General features: G+C 43.6%; 1 protein-coding gene across 3 annotated transcripts in view; it reads left to right on the top strand.

The window, feature by feature from the left end:
- CARD19 (caspase recruitment domain family member 19) overlaps positions 1 to 15,634 on the top strand; it is an 88,116-nt gene extending 72,482 nt beyond the window's left edge. For all 3 annotated transcript variants that reach the window (XM_085624594.1, XM_085624593.1, XM_085624592.1), the window contains 3 exons: positions 9,277 to 9,336; positions 11,731 to 11,802; positions 14,422 to 15,634. In XM_085624594.1, coding sequence (XP_085480720.1) covers positions 9,277 to 9,336; positions 11,731 to 11,802; positions 14,422 to 14,540 — 251 coding nt within the window. In that variant the 3' untranslated portion in view covers positions 14,541 to 15,634. The remainder of the gene's footprint in view (positions 1 to 9,276; positions 9,337 to 11,730; positions 11,803 to 14,421) is intronic.
- The last annotated feature ends 2,499 nt before the right edge of the window (positions 15,635 to 18,133 follow it).

Here is an 18,133-nt window from a genome sequence, read left to right as displayed (position 1 = left end):
ATTTTCTGTCATTTTTTTATTACACTGATAGTGAATAATTAAAATACATTATTCAGTAATAGTGTAAAAAAATGAAGTACAATAAGCTGGAATATGTCCTTCCATGGCAGCTCTGGTAAGTAAAAAATGCTTTCAAATGTGTGTTGTGTGCATGCTTGCGGGGGAGTGTGTGATTATGTGTGAGAGAGTGTATATGTGTGAATTTGTGTGCATGTGTAAGTATGTGTGTGTGAGTCAAAATGGAGGTCAAAGGGTGTGTGATGTCACTTCCGCTACCCATGGCTATTTGGTGTATTGACGTCCATGACTGCACATCATAGCATAGCAGCAGGACTCTAAACAAACGCATGGATGGCCTTGATAGGGGACCTGGATGTCCTACTCAGCCGGTCAAGTGTAACCCTTGCCCCATGAAGGAGAACAGGGGCAGCTGCTGTAAGAAGGCCCATCACGCCCACGCTGTATCTATTCAATTTTCCTCTGCGAAAGAAGACGCTTTTAAAACATGACTTCATGTTTCTCACCTCCCTTTGCAGCGACTTTATGTAAGGATTAAAACAAAGCTGGAGGGGACAGTGAACAAGATCTGAAACCATTTTCAACAGGGCTGGGAGTTACTTGTAAAAAATACAAACTGTACTTAAGTCAGTTACTCTGATGTTGTTGTTGTGATATTTCTAGAAGAAGAGTAGCATGATAAGCCATAGCCAATTAAGTTAAGGTTGTCAGAAGTAATATCTGTAAGATTCTCTTTTTTGGATGGACTAATTAGCATGTGCCCTTTTACATAAGTGTGCATGTGTCTGTGAAATATAATGAATGCAGGGATCACAAATTGTTCTATATCGCAGTGACATAATGCTTTACTGAGGTCTTCGCTCACAGACTAAAACCACCCCTCGGTATGGTTTGCATGTGATGGAAGAGAAAATGATATTAACTCTGGGATTGTATTTCCTTTTGTGGGATATTATACTTGAATTATTATAATAGCTATTTTGAAGTTTACTCTTCTTTTAGACATGAAATTGTCTTAAATTGTCTTGAATTGAAGTTGGGAAAGATTTAGAGAGGTGACTTAAAACCCAAAGCTAATCACACTTTATTTGTCCTTGGGGTGGTTATTTTTTCGAATGCTGTATGTTAGGGAGTAAGGGTAGATATATTGTAACTAGATTCCCTATCATATTTTCATTAAATTGCCCGTCTAAATATGTTTAAGTGACTAACTAGCTCCTATTTTGCCATTTGCATGGACTATGTTTTATTTTCAAAATGTACTCTTTATTTCCACTTTTTAGAATTTGTGGGTAGTGCATTCTGTGCTTCTTTAAATTCACCCTCCTGCTTATTGCCTCTCACCTGTATTCTTCCAATATAGCCATGCCTAGTTTTGTATTGTCTCAACATCGCCTTTTTCCTTTCATCACCAGTCCTGTCTCTAAGCTATTACTCTTCTTACCAACACCACTCCCCCCCCACTCTCAGCGTTTTACCTTGCAGCCTTGATCCATGTTTAGTATCCAACCTTGTGATCGCACTACCCCATCCGCCACCACTTGCCTTTAACTTCCAACACTCAACACTCCTTCCAGTTCTCCCCTCTACCCATTTTCTTTACATCTCTCTCTTCCAACTCTTACTTCACTCTAACCTCTCCACCTCTTCTCCACACTCCTGCCTCTGACATCTCCCCAGACTCATGAATCTTACTTTCATCTATATTGCTCCAAAGCCCATGTTTTTTAAAGATAGATCATCCTTTCTATGTGCTTTTAAGTGTTTTTTGTATCCTGTTTTTATACTTTTTAATTCTATTATATTCTTTCCTGTTTTTTGCGTTTATGAAACGAGTTGTCGAAATAAAGCTTTGATTGATTGACTATATTGCTTGCTTGCAATTCCCATCCCAAAATCTATCTTTTAGTTCTCAATCACACCCTTTACTTGTCACTCCCACGGACAGAGTAGAGGAAAATAGAAGAGAAAAAGAACATTTAATAAACATTCAGATACGATACAAAAATATCAGAAAAAGCTAAGAAAATAACAATAAAAGAAAAGAGATGGAAAAATTGGGAGCAAGATGATGAAAATAGAAAGGTATGAGGGAAAGGAAAGAAAATAAAATAGTAATCAGGGAATTCTTAATTAAAAGAACTGTGCAGATTTGATGGAACAAAAACAGAAAAGCAGTTGCGACCCCAAGTTTACTCTGGTTAAAAAATATCCATCAGTTTTCCTCCTAGGTTAAAAATGAAAATGAGAATTAAACAGACAAAAGTCCTAATTCTACCACAAAAAATAACAAGCAGCCAGATCTAATTATTATTTAGCTTTTATTCTCAGAGTCTGCAATAGTGACTTTGTAATTAGGCACGTCAGCATTAAAAAGGAATTTAGAGTTTTCTTAATAAGCTTGGACTTTCGACGACATTTTCCCAAAAAAGGTTCGTTCATCCGATTTGGGTTCACCATGGCAAGTTTTGTGTAGATCTGTCAAGGGAGAGGGAGGGTCAAAAAGTCATTTTCCCGTTTTAACTCCCGTGTGATTCTTTGTTTTCATCTACATAAAAAAAACTGCAGAACGGAGTTACACCAGATTTGACAAGAAAGTAGAACTTTACTCAAAGAAGTGCCCCTTTTGAGAGAAATTATTCTAGAGAAAAGAGGCGTCATGGTGGACTTAAATGCAGCCACTGCCCGTATAGGGCGTGCCACCGGGCGGTGACGTGGGGCGGGGGAGGCGCTGGGTGGGGGGGTTGTAAAATTCAGCAAACGGACAATTTCAGGTAAGTAACGGGAAAAAAAAAACGAATTTTGTTGTGCGCGCTGCATCGCATTTGGCAATGCAGCGCGCGCAACGAAATTCAGTTTATTTATTTTTCCGTTACTTACCTGAAATCGTCCGTTTGCCAAATTTTACAACCCCTGCCCCTCCCCCGCCCCATGTCACCGCCCGGTGGCACGCCCTATACGGGCCGTGGCTGCTTAAATGGCTTAACATTTTAGAGCTTTCTATTTTTTTGTAAACATTGTTTTCGCAAATAACATAGTACAAGAAATTACATTAATCACCATTATATCGTGGCATCCTCTGGCAGTCTTCTTGTCCACAAAAATGCCCCATTCGGAACAGGCAACAGTCACAATGCTGGCCCACCCATCATCCAGCCCCCCACCCCCCGCCCAACCTGGCTGCATCCCACAGTGGCATTTCCATGGTGATTTTCCCTCCCATCCGGTCGCCTTGTTCTCCTTATTCCGTGCTTGGCTCACCACTGCCATGGAGGCCATACCCTCCTACCTCGCTGTGTGGCCGTAAAGCAACCTCAAAGAGCCCCACCGAGGTCGAGCCCCTCTGTCCGCCACAAAGGCTGGATCATGCTGGTCTGCAAATGTAGAAGAACTTCAGATTGGGCAAAGCAATGCCCCTATCATAAGCTCTCTCATGAGGGTGTCCAGCAATGTCTTAGGGCAGCCCCCATTCCATAGCAATGTCCTAGTTATCAATTGCACCGCCTGAAAAAAACCCTTAAGGGAAAGTTCACGGTGTATTCTGTACTACATTGAGGAATTTAGGTAATTATATTATTTTGCAGAGTGCCACTCTAGCATCAGGGACAGCAGCAGCTTCCTCCATCGGTCCACATCCTCTCTGTAGGCACCAAGTAAGTTCTCCATATTCCGAGCATAAAAGTTGCAAGGGTCAATAGTAATATAGATGCCCAGGTATTGAAAACAGGACTTGGACTACTGCAGGGACCATCCCAATACTCCGGCAGACGCCAATCCGAAGGCGAGAATACAACTGACTTATGAGTCCCTCTCAAAGACATTGAAGATTCCCAACACCAGTGGAATAGAGTGCCTCAGTCAGCCAAGTACAACAAAAGGTCATCAACATAAAGTGAGCTCACAACCTCTCAATCGGAGTCCTAACGCAAGCCTTGCAGCAGAGAATCTCTCCTGACCTATTCCGCTAGTGGCTCAATGGCCAAGACAAACAACAGGTGGATAGCGGCCATCCCTGCCTGGTATCTCTATCCAAATGGAATTCCCTACACAACGTCCCATTAACACGCACCCTAGCCAGCTGTGCCATGTAAAGCAGGTGAACCCAAGTCAGATAATCCTTCCTAAACCCCGCTTTTTCCAGCACTGCCATGAGGTATGGCCATTCGAGCGAATCAAATGCCTTTTCTTCATCTAAGGACAAGATCATCACCGACTCCCAAATGGTGCTCGCTGTTCCAAGAATGCCATCCAGGCATCTCAGATTGTGTTTCGTAGCACGGAGTGGTATAAACCCAGATTGTTCCCTATGAATTTGTCGCCACCTCATTTAGACAGGTGGCCACCACCCGTGCCAGCAGTTTTGCCTCTATATGTAGTAGGGAGATAGGCCTATAGGAAGCACAGTCTTCTGGCTTCTTTCTGGCCTTGTGTATTAGGGCAATATGGGCCGTATGAATGTCTGGGGGTAGGGCCCCTGCAGCCAACGATGCCTGATACATCCAAAGGAGTGGCTCCCCTAACTCTCGTACCAAACATTAAATAAATTCTGCCGGCAGACCATTCGGGCCCGGAGCTTCCCCCCTTTGAGGTGGCATATTGCATCCATAATTTTTGTCACCTCAAGAGCCCTATCCAAAGTAACCTTCTCCTTCAGCGCATCCTCCTCCTCAATCTGCCGTTTCTTCTCCCACAGGATTTCACGGCGATGCACCAGTGCTGTAGTCGGACTGGCCAGATAGACCTCCACTGCTAGCAAAAGCCTTTGCTCCACGTCCCCCAGTTTTGGAGTCACCTCCTTCCTAATCCCTGAGATCCTAGAGATCAGGTACCCCCATGCCACTACTTTATATGCCTCTCACATTGTTACAGCCGACACCACGGAGACCCTGTTATCAGTAAAGTAATTCTCCTTATACCTCCCTAGTCCCTCCCTCATGTCCCAATCCTTGAGTTACCAAGAATCCAAACACCAGGGACGATGGCAGAACCTGGTCTGCATCATGAGCGGCGCATGATCTGAAACCCCTGTTGGCAAGAAAGTGGTGTCTCGATACCTGTGTGCCTGAATCTGTGGGACCAGGAAGTAGTCTAACCGCGAGCCTGCCCGTGAGGTGAAGGATGCTTAGGAAAACTGCCTTCTGTTAGGATACCTAGCTCTCCAGAGGTCCTGCAGCCCCAGTACCCCGGTAAAATTACGTAGTCTCTAATCGTCCCTCCCCATAGTATACGCAAAAGTTAGTCTCTCTAGTTCTGCAAGCATAGCCATATTGAGGTCACCCCCAATAAAACAACAATGCGGTTGGGGCCTGAATGATCCACAGTTCCATCTGCTCCAGAGCTCGGGACTATGAACCCCGGGAGGACATAGCACAACTGTCTCCCCATTCCACATCCCCAGAATTGCTGCATAGCAACCCTCTGAGTCCGTCCATATCTGTGTCACCATCAGGGGAAGAGACTTATGTACCAGGATACCCACCCCCCTGGTGCCAAATGCCAATCCATAGTTTGGCACCGTCCTGTATCTCCCCTGACCCAGTAAAGAACAATTGTTACCTTTCTGGTGTGTTTCCTATAGCAGCAGTATGTCCAGGTTATGTCTAGCCACAAATCTACACACCATACCTCGTTTGACCCTGTGGCCCAACCCATTCACTCTCCAGAATATAAAGGACAAATCAAGTGGTCCAGTCTCACTTTCTGGCCTACCTGTCATGTCTGTCATCCTGCTTGAGCCAACCTGCCTGCACCCATCCCAGCCTTCGATCATCCTCTAGATACCATTACAAACCCCTAATCCCACCCAACTCCCCCCACCCTACTACCTCATGTGGTGGGGTCCAAACTAAACACCCCCCAATGCTCGAGGTGTCTGTCACCACTTCTCCATTAACTACTACTTAAAGAACAATAAGAAAGTGCACGAACTGAGCCCTTGTGTATGTTAGTGTGCTGGGTCTGTGTGTCACCCATAGAGAGTCCCCGAACTCTGCTGAACCCCCCCCCCGCTCTGCCTGTCTCCTACCTTGGGAGGAGTCTTACATGCCCGCCTCCAGGTCATTGGTCTGGGTCTCTCCATTCTCCGACTGCATCTGCGAATCATCACTATCCAAGGCTGGGGACTGGATCCAGTTGATCTAGTCTCGCCTCTGTGTCTCCGTCCCTCTCTGTCCTCGGACTACTGGTCTCCAGGCCACCAGCCAATCCCACACTTCGCTTTGAGTATGGAAAAAACAGGATTTCCCTTCCACCAGGACTTACAGCATTGCAGGGAAGAGCATAATGTATTGTAGACTCCATGTCTGCAGCTCCTCTTTAGCCTTGTCAAATGTTCTGCACTGTGCCTGTCCCGCCTGTGTAAAATCTGGAAAGATCATGACCATGTTGTTCTCAACCCTGAGGGTCCCATGCAGTTTGAAAGCACACATCTTTGCCTCCCCGTCCATATAGTTCAAAAGTCTCACAATGATCAGTCAAGGCTGCACCCCTGGCTGAAGGGGCACCCCTGGAACGCAATGGGCCCATTCTACTGCAAACTGGGAAGAGAGCTGTTGTGGTCGTGTAAAGGAGCGAAGCAAGTTTTCAACGAATTCTTCCATGTTCCTACCGTCCCAGACATACATTATTCCTTCTCGAACTCCCCTCCGCATCTTCCATCCGAGTATGCAGGTGGCTAGATGTCCGTCTGAGGTGCTGTACATCCTACTGCATCTGGCATAAGGCTCCACTGCAGCCTCCACCATCCCCACCCGCATTGACATCTTCAGGTCCACCCACAGGAGAGTGATGTCCACCGCTACTGTGTCTATCTTCTATTCCAAAGTTGATTTGGTGTCCCGCATGGCCAACAAGAAGATTCATGGAGGGCTCAGGGGTATCTTTCTCCACGATCCTTGGGAGGTTACCATGCTCTTGGTCATCCCCCAACGATGGGTCGTGCAATGCATATTTCTGAAGTTTGTGCAAAGCTGGTGCTTTCTCGCCTTTGTAGTGTAGCATTGTGTCCCACTCTGCCTCTAAGGCGGACCTCCAGTCACAAGCAGCTAGATCCCCAGGGTACTCCGGTGTATCATACAACAGGATCTAGAGCCTCTGAGGATCAGACCCTGGAGGTCATTCATTCCATCCGGGGGGCCAGGTACCTCCTTCTGGAGGAAAACTCCGCCTATATCTGATCAAGGCCAGACATTGTCCAGTGCTGAGGAGCAAGATTACATCTGTGTTAGGGAACATCAGTCCCTGATTGCACCCTGCACACTGTGGCTTAGCACAGCACATCCAGTCCACCCCCTTTTTACAAAACGTTGTGTGGGGGTAAAAACTACATGGCCCAAGCCATGTGGTGCTTATCATCCTCGGTCAAACTAGGCTGTCCCTCCAAGGGCTTATGTAGCTGTGCCGCCTTAATGGGCCACTCCATCTCCTGTCATCGCCACCCTGGGAGTAGCACAGATCCATGTCACCTGCGATGCACGCTATCTTCTCCTCAATATACTGGCCACTGGGCCGCTGACCCCGAGTCTGCAACTGCAGCAGACCTCAGTCTTTGGGTCCGCTCTTTGATCGACCACGCTGATGGGCACTCGACTCCCAAGGACCGGTTGGGCCCGACCACACGCTGGCGTCTCAGTTGCTCACAGCCTCGGGCAGTCTGCTGGGCCCTTCCTGCACCACAAGACCCGGTCTCTGCGGCCGACGTGGCACACGCAGCCATTCCTCTCTGCAGCACCCGACACGGGTGCATCTGACTTCCACGGGTCCTCCGGCATGGCAATCTATTCCTCTAGTCACTGGGAGTGTTGATTGGAGCCTTGACATCTTCCCCATGTAGGATCAGTCAGGATTAGGGCAGATTCACTGTCCTCAGTGGGAGCTCAGGTTTAGTGCACCATGTTGTTGCGGTACGTGCCTACGCTCCCCCTTTAGAGCTTGCTTGTCTGTTAGTTTAAATGTTTAAAATAAATAAACCTGTTTGGATGACTGAGCTTTTTTTATGTCATCCAGTTTTGGATGTAGACTCAAATCAGGATCTACAGAATCAAAGTTTCATATTGAGTAGCTGCAACAGAGAAAAATCTGTTGCGATTTCCACTAGAGCTTATGGGACTTGGGGCCAGATGTACGACCACTACCTGCACTTTAAAAATGAAAAGAAAACGTTTCATTTTTTAAAAAATTCAGCCCGTTTTCCTTTAAGGAAAACAGGCTGCATTTTTTAAAAAACTGCTTTATTGGCAAGCAGTCCCAGACATGGAGTTCTACTGAGCCCTACAGGCCACCATCCCTGGGAGGGCAAGCCTTTCCCAATACGGTCGCAAATTGCGAGTGGCTCATTAATATTCATGAGCCTCGCATTTCCCGGCCCCATTGGTAATCGCAATCAGTGTCTCTGATACCGTTGTACATTCCAAATTGCGACTCGCAATTAAGCGCAAATTACGAGTCGCAATTTGGAATGGTCGTACATCTGGCCCTTGGTCCCCACATCCTGCAAAATAAATTAAAAGAGCCACACGGAGGTGTGGGGGGGCAGGGGAAGCATCACATGGCTCTTTTACTCAGGTATGAGAGCCCGATAAGGACCCAGCTGAAGTTGAAATGAAAAATTAAAAAATTAGAACCAAGTTCATGGACCCCAGCATGGCTCCAAGCTTTGTTCATCCTTCCCTGGATTCTGCAAACTCCCACAAGGGCCCATTGACCCATGTTGGGCCTCCTTTAGGGTCCGCAAACCCGAACAGGCTTGTAGGCTCTTATCATACTTCCCGCAGGGTTAACTGACCCTGTACTGGGTTGGCAGAACCTGCAGCTGCTCCAACAAGAGCCCACAAACTTAAAGTCAAAGACCATGACCTGCAGCAACCACCTGCTGCGCCAAAGAACTTGCAAAGCAGAGGTTGTCTGCCCTTGGCAGGTTTTGCGCAGGATATCCCTCAGTGCTCACAGCCAAAGTTTACTGTCTGTAAACGAACAATAAATATGAATAGATTTTTTATTTTGCGGTTTTTCTAAAATATCTACACCTGAATTAAAAAGGCCCATCTAATAAAAATGTGTGTCTATTTAAATGTGTTATTTCAAATGTGTACGCTAGTGCAGTGGGTAAGGTTCTGACAACTTGACAGGCTTAGACGATGGATTTTCAGAAGGTCCACTTCTGGGTCGTGAACACTGAATCATAGTTTTAATGTTTGGACTGCAGAAATGTGAGTGCCTTTGATGAACATTACATTATGAGTCTATTTCTTTTTTTCCAAGATACCTCAGAGTCTACAAAGATATGCACAGACCAGGAAAAATATATCTTAAACGAAAGAGGTAAGTAAAGTATAATTTACTAAAAGAGTATAACTTTTATTCGTCACATTGGCTTACAAGACAAAGCATAGGTTAATCTGATTACAAAATTGTCTTTCTAATAAAAAAGGGGAATACTATTTCTGTCTAATAGACATCTTAGTGGGCACATTTTTCATGAAATTAACTGGTGGACGAGAGTTTGCCCAGAATATCGGGAGAGGAAACCGGAAACTCTTTAGTGATTGTAGAAGCTGTCAGGCTAAAAAACTAACAGAAAGACCCTTAACAGAGGGGCAAGTAGCCATGTGCTATTAGACCACAGAAAACGACCCTATGGTCAGTTATCCTATGAGCAGATCATGCATGCTTCCAAAGCTCTTGAAGTTGCTAAAGAACATCTCGGTGTTGCACCTGCTGTGACTCTGCACGTCCTCCCTTTGCATTTTTTGTTATCACTATACCTTGGTGTCCCAACCCTGTGATTCTGGCCCAGCTGGCGGCTCTGAATATGCCTTTCTGCTGCACAACGCTTGCAAGGCAGCTTCACACAGTCGAGGCCCTGTAACTTTGATCCCACTGGGCCACCATCCATGTTGCTGCTTCCTGCATGTGGTTGTTTTTCCACATTTGTAGAGACAGCCGGCCAAATCGTCATGCGCACTGATCACAAAACACTACCACTCCGCCTGTGCTTGTCTCCCCGCATGGCCCAGCCCCCAAAGACTCAATAGGAAAGGACAAATAAAATGATAATAAAACGTGTTTATTATTGTTTTATTTGTCCTTTTCTGACGTTTTGAGGCAGCTGGGGGGGGGCATGCTCCTCCGCCATAGTGGAGGAGCCGCCACTGAATCTAGTATAAACACATCTCAATCCCATGCGCATAACACCACTTCATTATCACCTTCCGTGATTGTGATTCATAGATAGAATCCAACCTACTCCAGCCGAAGAATAGGCAACCATCCGTACAATACAAAAAAAACATGAAGGTCCTTCGATGCACCCACCCATACACATAAAATGTACAATGAACTGCCAAGGTGAAATGCAACTTAGCTTCACACTAATCTGCACAGCCACTTCTAAACCAACCACCGAGCGTGCTCACTAGCACCTTCACACAAACACCAACAAACATCAGACACAGTCCATTAATGCTCTTCTTAGTCCCGCAACAAAGAGCACCCACGTTTAGAATGTGCTACGATGCATGCAAACGGTTGTTAACGCTCTACCGGGCATATTATCAAGCCTAATTTCGCCTCTTTTGCAGCAGTTTTCGGCTGAAAAGCGGCGATTTAGATATCGCTCAATTATCAAGGCCACGCTAACGCGTGTTTCCTTGAGTTGGCAGCCCTTTTTTTTCTCCACTTTGCATGTCAATGATTATTATCGCTAATGACATGCAAAGTGGGCGTACCTTAGCAAAACTAAATGGAAAACACTCGCTAACTCTGCATCGCCATATTAACAAGGCTTCCCCTGACCCGCGATGCGAGAGGAAAAGGCTCGCTAAGCCCCCTTTATCGCAGGATTTAACTCCTGCAAAAATTCTGACTTAGCCATCTCTTCCATGGGAGGTAGATTGATGGGCTATGTCCACCATGGCCTATCAGGAAGGATTTCCCTATCGCTGATGTTTTATCGCTGGATTTCCTGCGATAGTTCTGCATTTCGCCGCTATTGCTGGATTTTATATCGCCAATTCACAAAGCGTTAATACAGCGCTATCATGGCGAAAAAATCCAGCGATAGCCGGCGATGGAAAAAAACGCTACGTGTTGTTAATATGCCCCTACAAATGCAATCAGAATTATAAAAAATAAATAACTTGTGTACTCACTACTCGGACACTAAAGACTTGACATACAGTCATAAGATGATTCAGTTTTACTCTGTTTTCTTCGCTAGTAGCATGGACTTGGCGTTACTTCCATAGTCTACCTACTGCCGGTAGCCTTGAAGTACAAGAAAATTGTGTAAATGGGAAAATGCAAGATTTATGAACCTCGACTTGTGCAATTACAGCTGGCGCCCGGGGATGCGCGTTGTGTGTGATTGCACTGCCTGACATAAAATGACCTACCCTACAATAAATCTAGAAACACGTGCAATCATCATGACTTTAATTGGATGCATATTAGAAAGAAAATGGAAAGTAAGTGGGGCTAGCGCTCATGTATTCATGTTTAATATCGTGGTTTGTTCATGTAGTATAAGCCATATTTTATTTTTTGTCGCATTACGTTTTTCAGCGGAACTAAATTGGATACTTACTTGGCATAAATATAGGCATGGAATATAAAATAAATCTCCGTTTAAATGTCTTATGTTTTTAATTAAGTCGGATATTATGGAGTACCAAAAATGTATACAATTGACAAGTGTTGAATGCGTTTCTTTTCTAGGGCCGGTGTTCTTTCTCGCCTGCTTTAGTGTTGCTGCAGGTCTTGCATTTTTGATGTATTACTGCAATCCAGGTACGTCATGTTTTTGTCTTTTAAAAGTATCAAGAGAATGAAGTACACGAGTCAGTGCACATAAACCTGTTATAGGTGCGTCCCAAAAAAGACAATATATCGAGGGCCCAGTGTATTATTACCCAGGTCACATCGCGTTTCTGTGTTTGTGTAGCATTAACATTGTGAAGTCGTCAATTCTTTGTGTATCTGTCCAGCACAGCCCAAACAGGCAGGTCCCAAGGATTCACAGAAGCCCTGCCTTGTCAGCATGCATTAGACATGGTTCCTTCTGCAAATCTCTAAAACCATTCGTATTGCAAAGAGCAATTATGACATGGTATGCCCCTTTAAGAGACAGGGTTGCCATATAAATAAAGCATGGCAAAGTAATAAAGGGATATGAATGAGGGAGCATGCAGCAGCCCATGAGAACTCGGTGCGTCACCTCTCAGTTGCTCAAGTAGTCATTCTTCAGCGGAAGCTGTCACACAGGGGACTATTGTATTCTAATCAATTCTATTCTTGGCTTTTCAAAAGCGCCTGGCTACTCAAAGGGCCTCCCAGCGCTAACAAATCATACCAATACCTACATCCTCACAGAGTTAAATAAACAACAACGGAGCATATTAACAAGGGCTTTATCTCCGCTTTTTTGGCTTTAAAAGCCAAAGAAGCAGAGATAAAAATATCGCCCTATCAACAACAGGGTGCTAACATTCCAAATCGTATGTTTGCACCCTTTTTCACTACGCTTCCCTTTACATCTCTAATGAGATGCAAAGTGGGCGTTCCAGAGCAAAATAATAGGAGAAATGTCGCTAAGCGACATTTCTCCTATTATCAAGCTTTACGCTAACCCTGTTAGAGACAAAAAAAGCAGCGCTAACCACGGTTAACGCTGCTGTTTTACGTCTGCTAATTTTCAGACTTTGCCATGTAATCCAATGGGAGGTGGATTACATGGCTAAATCCACCATGGGCTATCAACAAGGATATCCCTCTCCTTGTAGTTTTACCAGCGATAACCTCCCAAAATGCCGCTATCGCTGGATATTTTATCGCCTAGGCGGTTAGCATTGTTAATAACGCGATAACCAGGCGATAGTGATAGCGGGCGTTTAAAAAATTAACGCTAAGCGCCCTTAGCGTTAATTTTCCCTGTTCCTTGTTAATATGCCCCAAAGTTTTTAGTTGCTTCCTGAAGCTTAACTCATCTTTAGGAACTCCACCTTGCTGCTTCCTTGTGTTGACATTGTGAGCCACAAGGACATTTGCAACTAGCAGCTCCACTCAGTAGTTCTGTTATTGGCTTTGAAAGGACAAAAGCTGAAGTTACCCCTGACGAGGGATGTTTGACTTATTACAAAACACAGTACCAATTTATGCACCTGCGTACTCAACCTGGCAGTGCTATGCTGAAATTGGTGCTGCCTGCCATGATAGACATGGAAAGGAGCCATGCTTGCCACAGTACACAAGGGGGGGAGCACTGTGACGTGGATCAGCACCAATAGCCATCATTTGCACTGTGCTTCCTCTGACTGGGCTAGTTCCACACTAGAACCACCCAAATGGGGTCCTCGGCTACCCTTCAACGGTCTAACGTAAATCACCCCTCCTTACAAAGTCCCATTCAACCAGGTGCTGAGATGCAGAATAATCCTTAGAGCCTCTTTTCCCCAAGCATGATTCTATATTGGGGACTTCTACAAATGCCAAGGAGATCTCCACATTTTCATGGGGTATGTCCCATGCAAATATGAAAGCACCACCTTTAGAATAGTGCCCACAAATTTAGCATTATAGGCGGTGCACTGCGGTCTCTATTTGAGTCAAAGTTTTTGTGTTGTATTTTGTTTGAGGAGTAGAGTTGTTCATAGATTTGTATTAAATGCTCACAGCTTGGCAACTGTCACAAAGTAATCACATATAACACCCTGAACTTTCTTCTGCCACACCCAGAGAAGTACTTTCTCAACTGCTCCAATTTAAAAAGGTTTCCTATAAATGCTATCCCATATTGTACCAGAAAGGTTTTGGTAGTATATCATCTGAGCTCTGAAGTTTCACTGCTTCTCCACAAAACATTGTCACCAGGTGGCCCTTGCTATTTAAGGGCTCAATGACAACTACTTTCTGTGCAATGTATTTGTTTCTAACATTTACATCTTTGTTCTCACTTTTCCTCTTGCCTTCAATGATACCAGGGCTCCTCTAAAATAGGCTTTGAATGCATCCCAAGTTATACCTGTGGATGCCGTCCATACATTGATCTGAAAAATTATATTAATGGAATCTGACTGTGTAAGTAGTCTGGATTTCAGCAGTAAAAATAGACTCCCCCCCTCCCCCCCCCAATGGGAACGCTTTACCTGACTAATTGGGCCCTAGTGCTAGGTTTTTCCAATCAGAGTGATAGGTGGATAATCAATATTACAGGAGATAGCAGCCATTCTAGTAAAGAACCACACATGAAATCCATATATCATAATCTCAAAATGCTATTTATTGCCTAAGGGAGCATTAGGTATTTAAGATCAACATTGCTTTCACAGTATTCATAACATAGCAAAGCTAGGTGCACTACCGGCACTATCTGCCATCTCATGCTGACAATTGCTCCTTTTTTTCCTGCAGAAGATAAAAGTGCAACAGGGGTGAAGAAAGTTGTGGGATTTTCTGCCATTGGCTTTGGAAGACATGTTAGAAATGTTTTGATATCGTACGTGGAGGACACATCAAAGAAAAAGCCGTAACCAGACAAATAGCTCTGAATCAGAAATCAATGATGCTCAATAACCTGTGTTAACTGCACTACTTTTATACCAAAGATTTTGCAAAAAAGCTTTAACAGTTTCGTTATTGCTACATTTTTACAAATGCCATGCTACAAATACATGCATATATATATTTTTTTTCTAATGGAATGGGTGGTCGTTGAAACTGCTTATTTTAAAATATTTATCTCTGTGTAATGTGTTTTTATATAGCCAGAAAACGGTAAAATATTTTATGGAAAGTACTTGTCAAAATAGTAATACAAGATTTATGTTTTTAATATAAGGAAACAGGATCTTCAGAAAAGTTCTGTGTCTACAGTTTATTTCAAATGTGGTGTGTGTCATCAATGATTACCAAATATGAACAGGAAAGCTGTATAATTCACGTTATACCGGCCAGTTTTATTACAGTACTGTATGTGAATTACCCCCCAAAAAATGCACTGACCCCAGTGGGCGGAGTAGCTAATACCGTCTGTACCTTCAAGGATGGGAAGATGTCTCTCCAGACCATACACCGCCAAGGCCAGATTATAAAGTGCCACCTTCTTTACAACTGTAATGAAGAAGCATACATCCTACCAGGCGTGGCAAAATGGCTCAGCAAGATGGGTGCTCATGGCTGACATTTGTGTGACCTATAATTCACTAGTTCAGATTCCAGAATGATCTGCTCAGCCTATCATCCTTCTAAAGGTGAAAAATTGAATATCAATAAATTGGGTAATAGTAACACGTGTTAATTGCAGTTAATCAAAGGGCATAAACTGTGGTATTAAACATTGTATAAAAACAATTTATTATTGTATGGGTGTCAAAATGGTTGCTTGCAATGTTAAGCTTTAATTTAACAGGAAAGAAAACACATTTGATCTTTGTGTTTTTTTCTTGGCCGTAAAGTGGAAATAGAGCTATGCTCAAACCGGCCTTGTGAAACCAAAGGCCTCCTTGAATTTTGCATATGGTGACAAGTGTGTCCAAAAATCGCTCAATGTATTTTACATTGGATAACTCTTGTTCATATTTTTGCTCCTCATAAAATGATATTAAAGTGTATATATTTTATTTTGCATCCGCATTAGTGTTGTGTTGTGGCTCTAGGATAGTTCACTGTATAGTATATGATTGGCTGTGTAAAAGCCTAATAGGCTAACTAGCAAATACATGTATGGACACAATACAAAGGAAACGGAAATCTGAGAGATGAGATACAAAATTTTAAAACAATTTTTTTTTAGATGAAAGCTTGGACATTGGGCTAGGTCACATATTTAAGCAAGCATTGGTAAAACCAAAAGACTGCACCTTTGTACACTCTCAGTTGACTTTGTTCTTTCCTAAACAGCAGGTCCTACTTGATATGCACACCCCTTTCTTTAAAATCCTTACCACAGAAAAACAGGAGTTCCCAAATATCCGTCACCTCAACTGTACCTTTTTCCATATACATGATACCAGTACTAAAATGTATAAGAAATTCAAACATATCTGCTACAACTATGCAGGTGGCCGATAAGTGTCAAACTGGGAAAGTTTAAGAACATAGGAATATCAAAACTCAACACTTGACTCCTAGCTGTAGATAAATGGATGACAAGGAATCACCTCACACTTCATAAACTGATATGCTGACCCATAGGGAATGGATAAATTAAGACCCTCTATCCTTCAAGTCAGATAAATTGGCTAAAGAAGTGAGAAATCTTGTTTGAATCTGAACGTTCCATGAATGCTCAAGTGGACAGACTGTCTCAGCATCTTTCAATGAAAACACTTAAATGCATCTTTACACATCTTAGATTTCCTCACATGGAACTATCGACAACATCTCCCATACTCTTCAAACACGATTATGCTAACGAAGTATACAACAGCATTCCACTCACAACTACCAGAAGGCTATGAAGAATCTAAATCGCAGCAACAAGACTACTCCGAAATGTAACTATGCGAACCCACATCTCTCTACTCTTGAAGTCTCTGCACTGGCTCCCAGTTATGTTATATTATTTGGATTTTATATAGTGCACAACTCACCCATGGGTATTTCGGTGCTGAGCCAGGTTAGCAAGTGTCCATGCGAGAGAAGATTGGGAATTGGAATTAGTGGGCTTTCAGCAATTTCCGAAATTTGCAGTAGCTAGCACAAGTGCAGACATATATTGGAAGCTTATTCCAATAAAAGGGGGCAAAGTAAGAAAAAGCTCTACCCCACTTCTTGTGAGGCGAGTGTGTGGGAGACACACAGCAGGGCCTTATCATATGATGGTAATCTTCTGCTGGGTATGTATGATTTGATTTTTAATTTCAGCTATCTTGGTCCTTTGCCTCGAAACGCGTTATAAGTAGGTTTGCAGAGCTTACAAATGCACCTTTTTTTTTTTTACTTTCAGCCAATACAGCTCCTTTAACATTGGAGCAGAGGAGGTGCCGGCAGGGAGGGTAAAAATTAGGCTGGCTACCGTGTTTTGAACTACCTGTAGTTTGGCTACCAGTGTATCATTAGCTGCCACCAAGAGAGCATTGCCATAGTCTAATCTGCTCACTACTAGGGCTTTGACTAACAATCTTCTTGCGGAAATAGGAAGATAGGGAAATATTCTGCGCAGAAGACGCATGTTCTGATAACATAGTCTGGCAGTTGTCAGAATGTGGTCTTTCATTGTAAGACCCTGATCAGCTTTCATCCCAAGATTCTTAATCAATTGTTTAGGGATGGGGGTAGGTCCCAGTTGAAAAGGCCAACATTCATCTGTCCAGACAGAGGAGGCCTTACCAAATAACATGATCTCTGTCTTGTCAGCGTTTAGCGCTGGAGATAATTGTCATTCATCCAGTTGGGATAGCTAGCATACTCGAAGTAAATCGCCTTTGGTAGTGGCTAGATCTGACTCTCATGTAAACATCAGCTGAGTGGCATCCGCATAAGAGATTATCTCAAAGCCAAAAGATTCCATGATTTTAGCAAGGGGGGACACATAGATATTAAACAGAGTGGGGCTCATACAAGAGCCCTGTGGAACCCCCCTGTCTAGCCACATTTTGTGGGAGGTGTAAGGGCAAAGGATGACAGTTGCAAGTCGATCCTCTTTCAAGCTACTACACATCATTCACAGAGCAATAAATGGCAAAGGGCAAAAATTCATTTAAGCAAAAATCATCAAATACTCCAAACACAGGAACTTAAGCTCCAGGTTGGCACTGCGCTTAATAATTTTTTCATTCGGGAAAATAAACATTGGTGGTACTACTTTCTCTGTTCAAGATGCAAAACAATAGAATTACCTACCTGCAAAGTTCAGGTCTACTGGAAATCATTTAGAGTTCAGAGGAATGGTTAGGACCTGCTCATTAACAACATGGTCCAACAGAGAATCTACATGATCTAAATTTCTGGCTCGTCTGCCTACAGATAGATGCTGCTCCAAAACCTTCTAATATCAAGTAAGAACAAAGTCATCAAATCACTTTACAAACAACCCCATACCTATCTCAGGAAGACTCACATCCCCCAAGAAGCATGCCACCTACACATCTGTCTCAAACTAAGACATATCATATAGTCCAAT

This window comes from Triturus cristatus, chromosome 9, assembly GCF_964204655.1.
Source record: "Triturus cristatus chromosome 9, aTriCri1.1, whole genome shotgun sequence".
Classification (NCBI taxonomy): Eukaryota; Metazoa; Chordata; class Amphibia; order Caudata; family Salamandridae; genus Triturus; species Triturus cristatus.
This window is presented reverse-complemented; position numbering and strand designations above follow the sequence as displayed.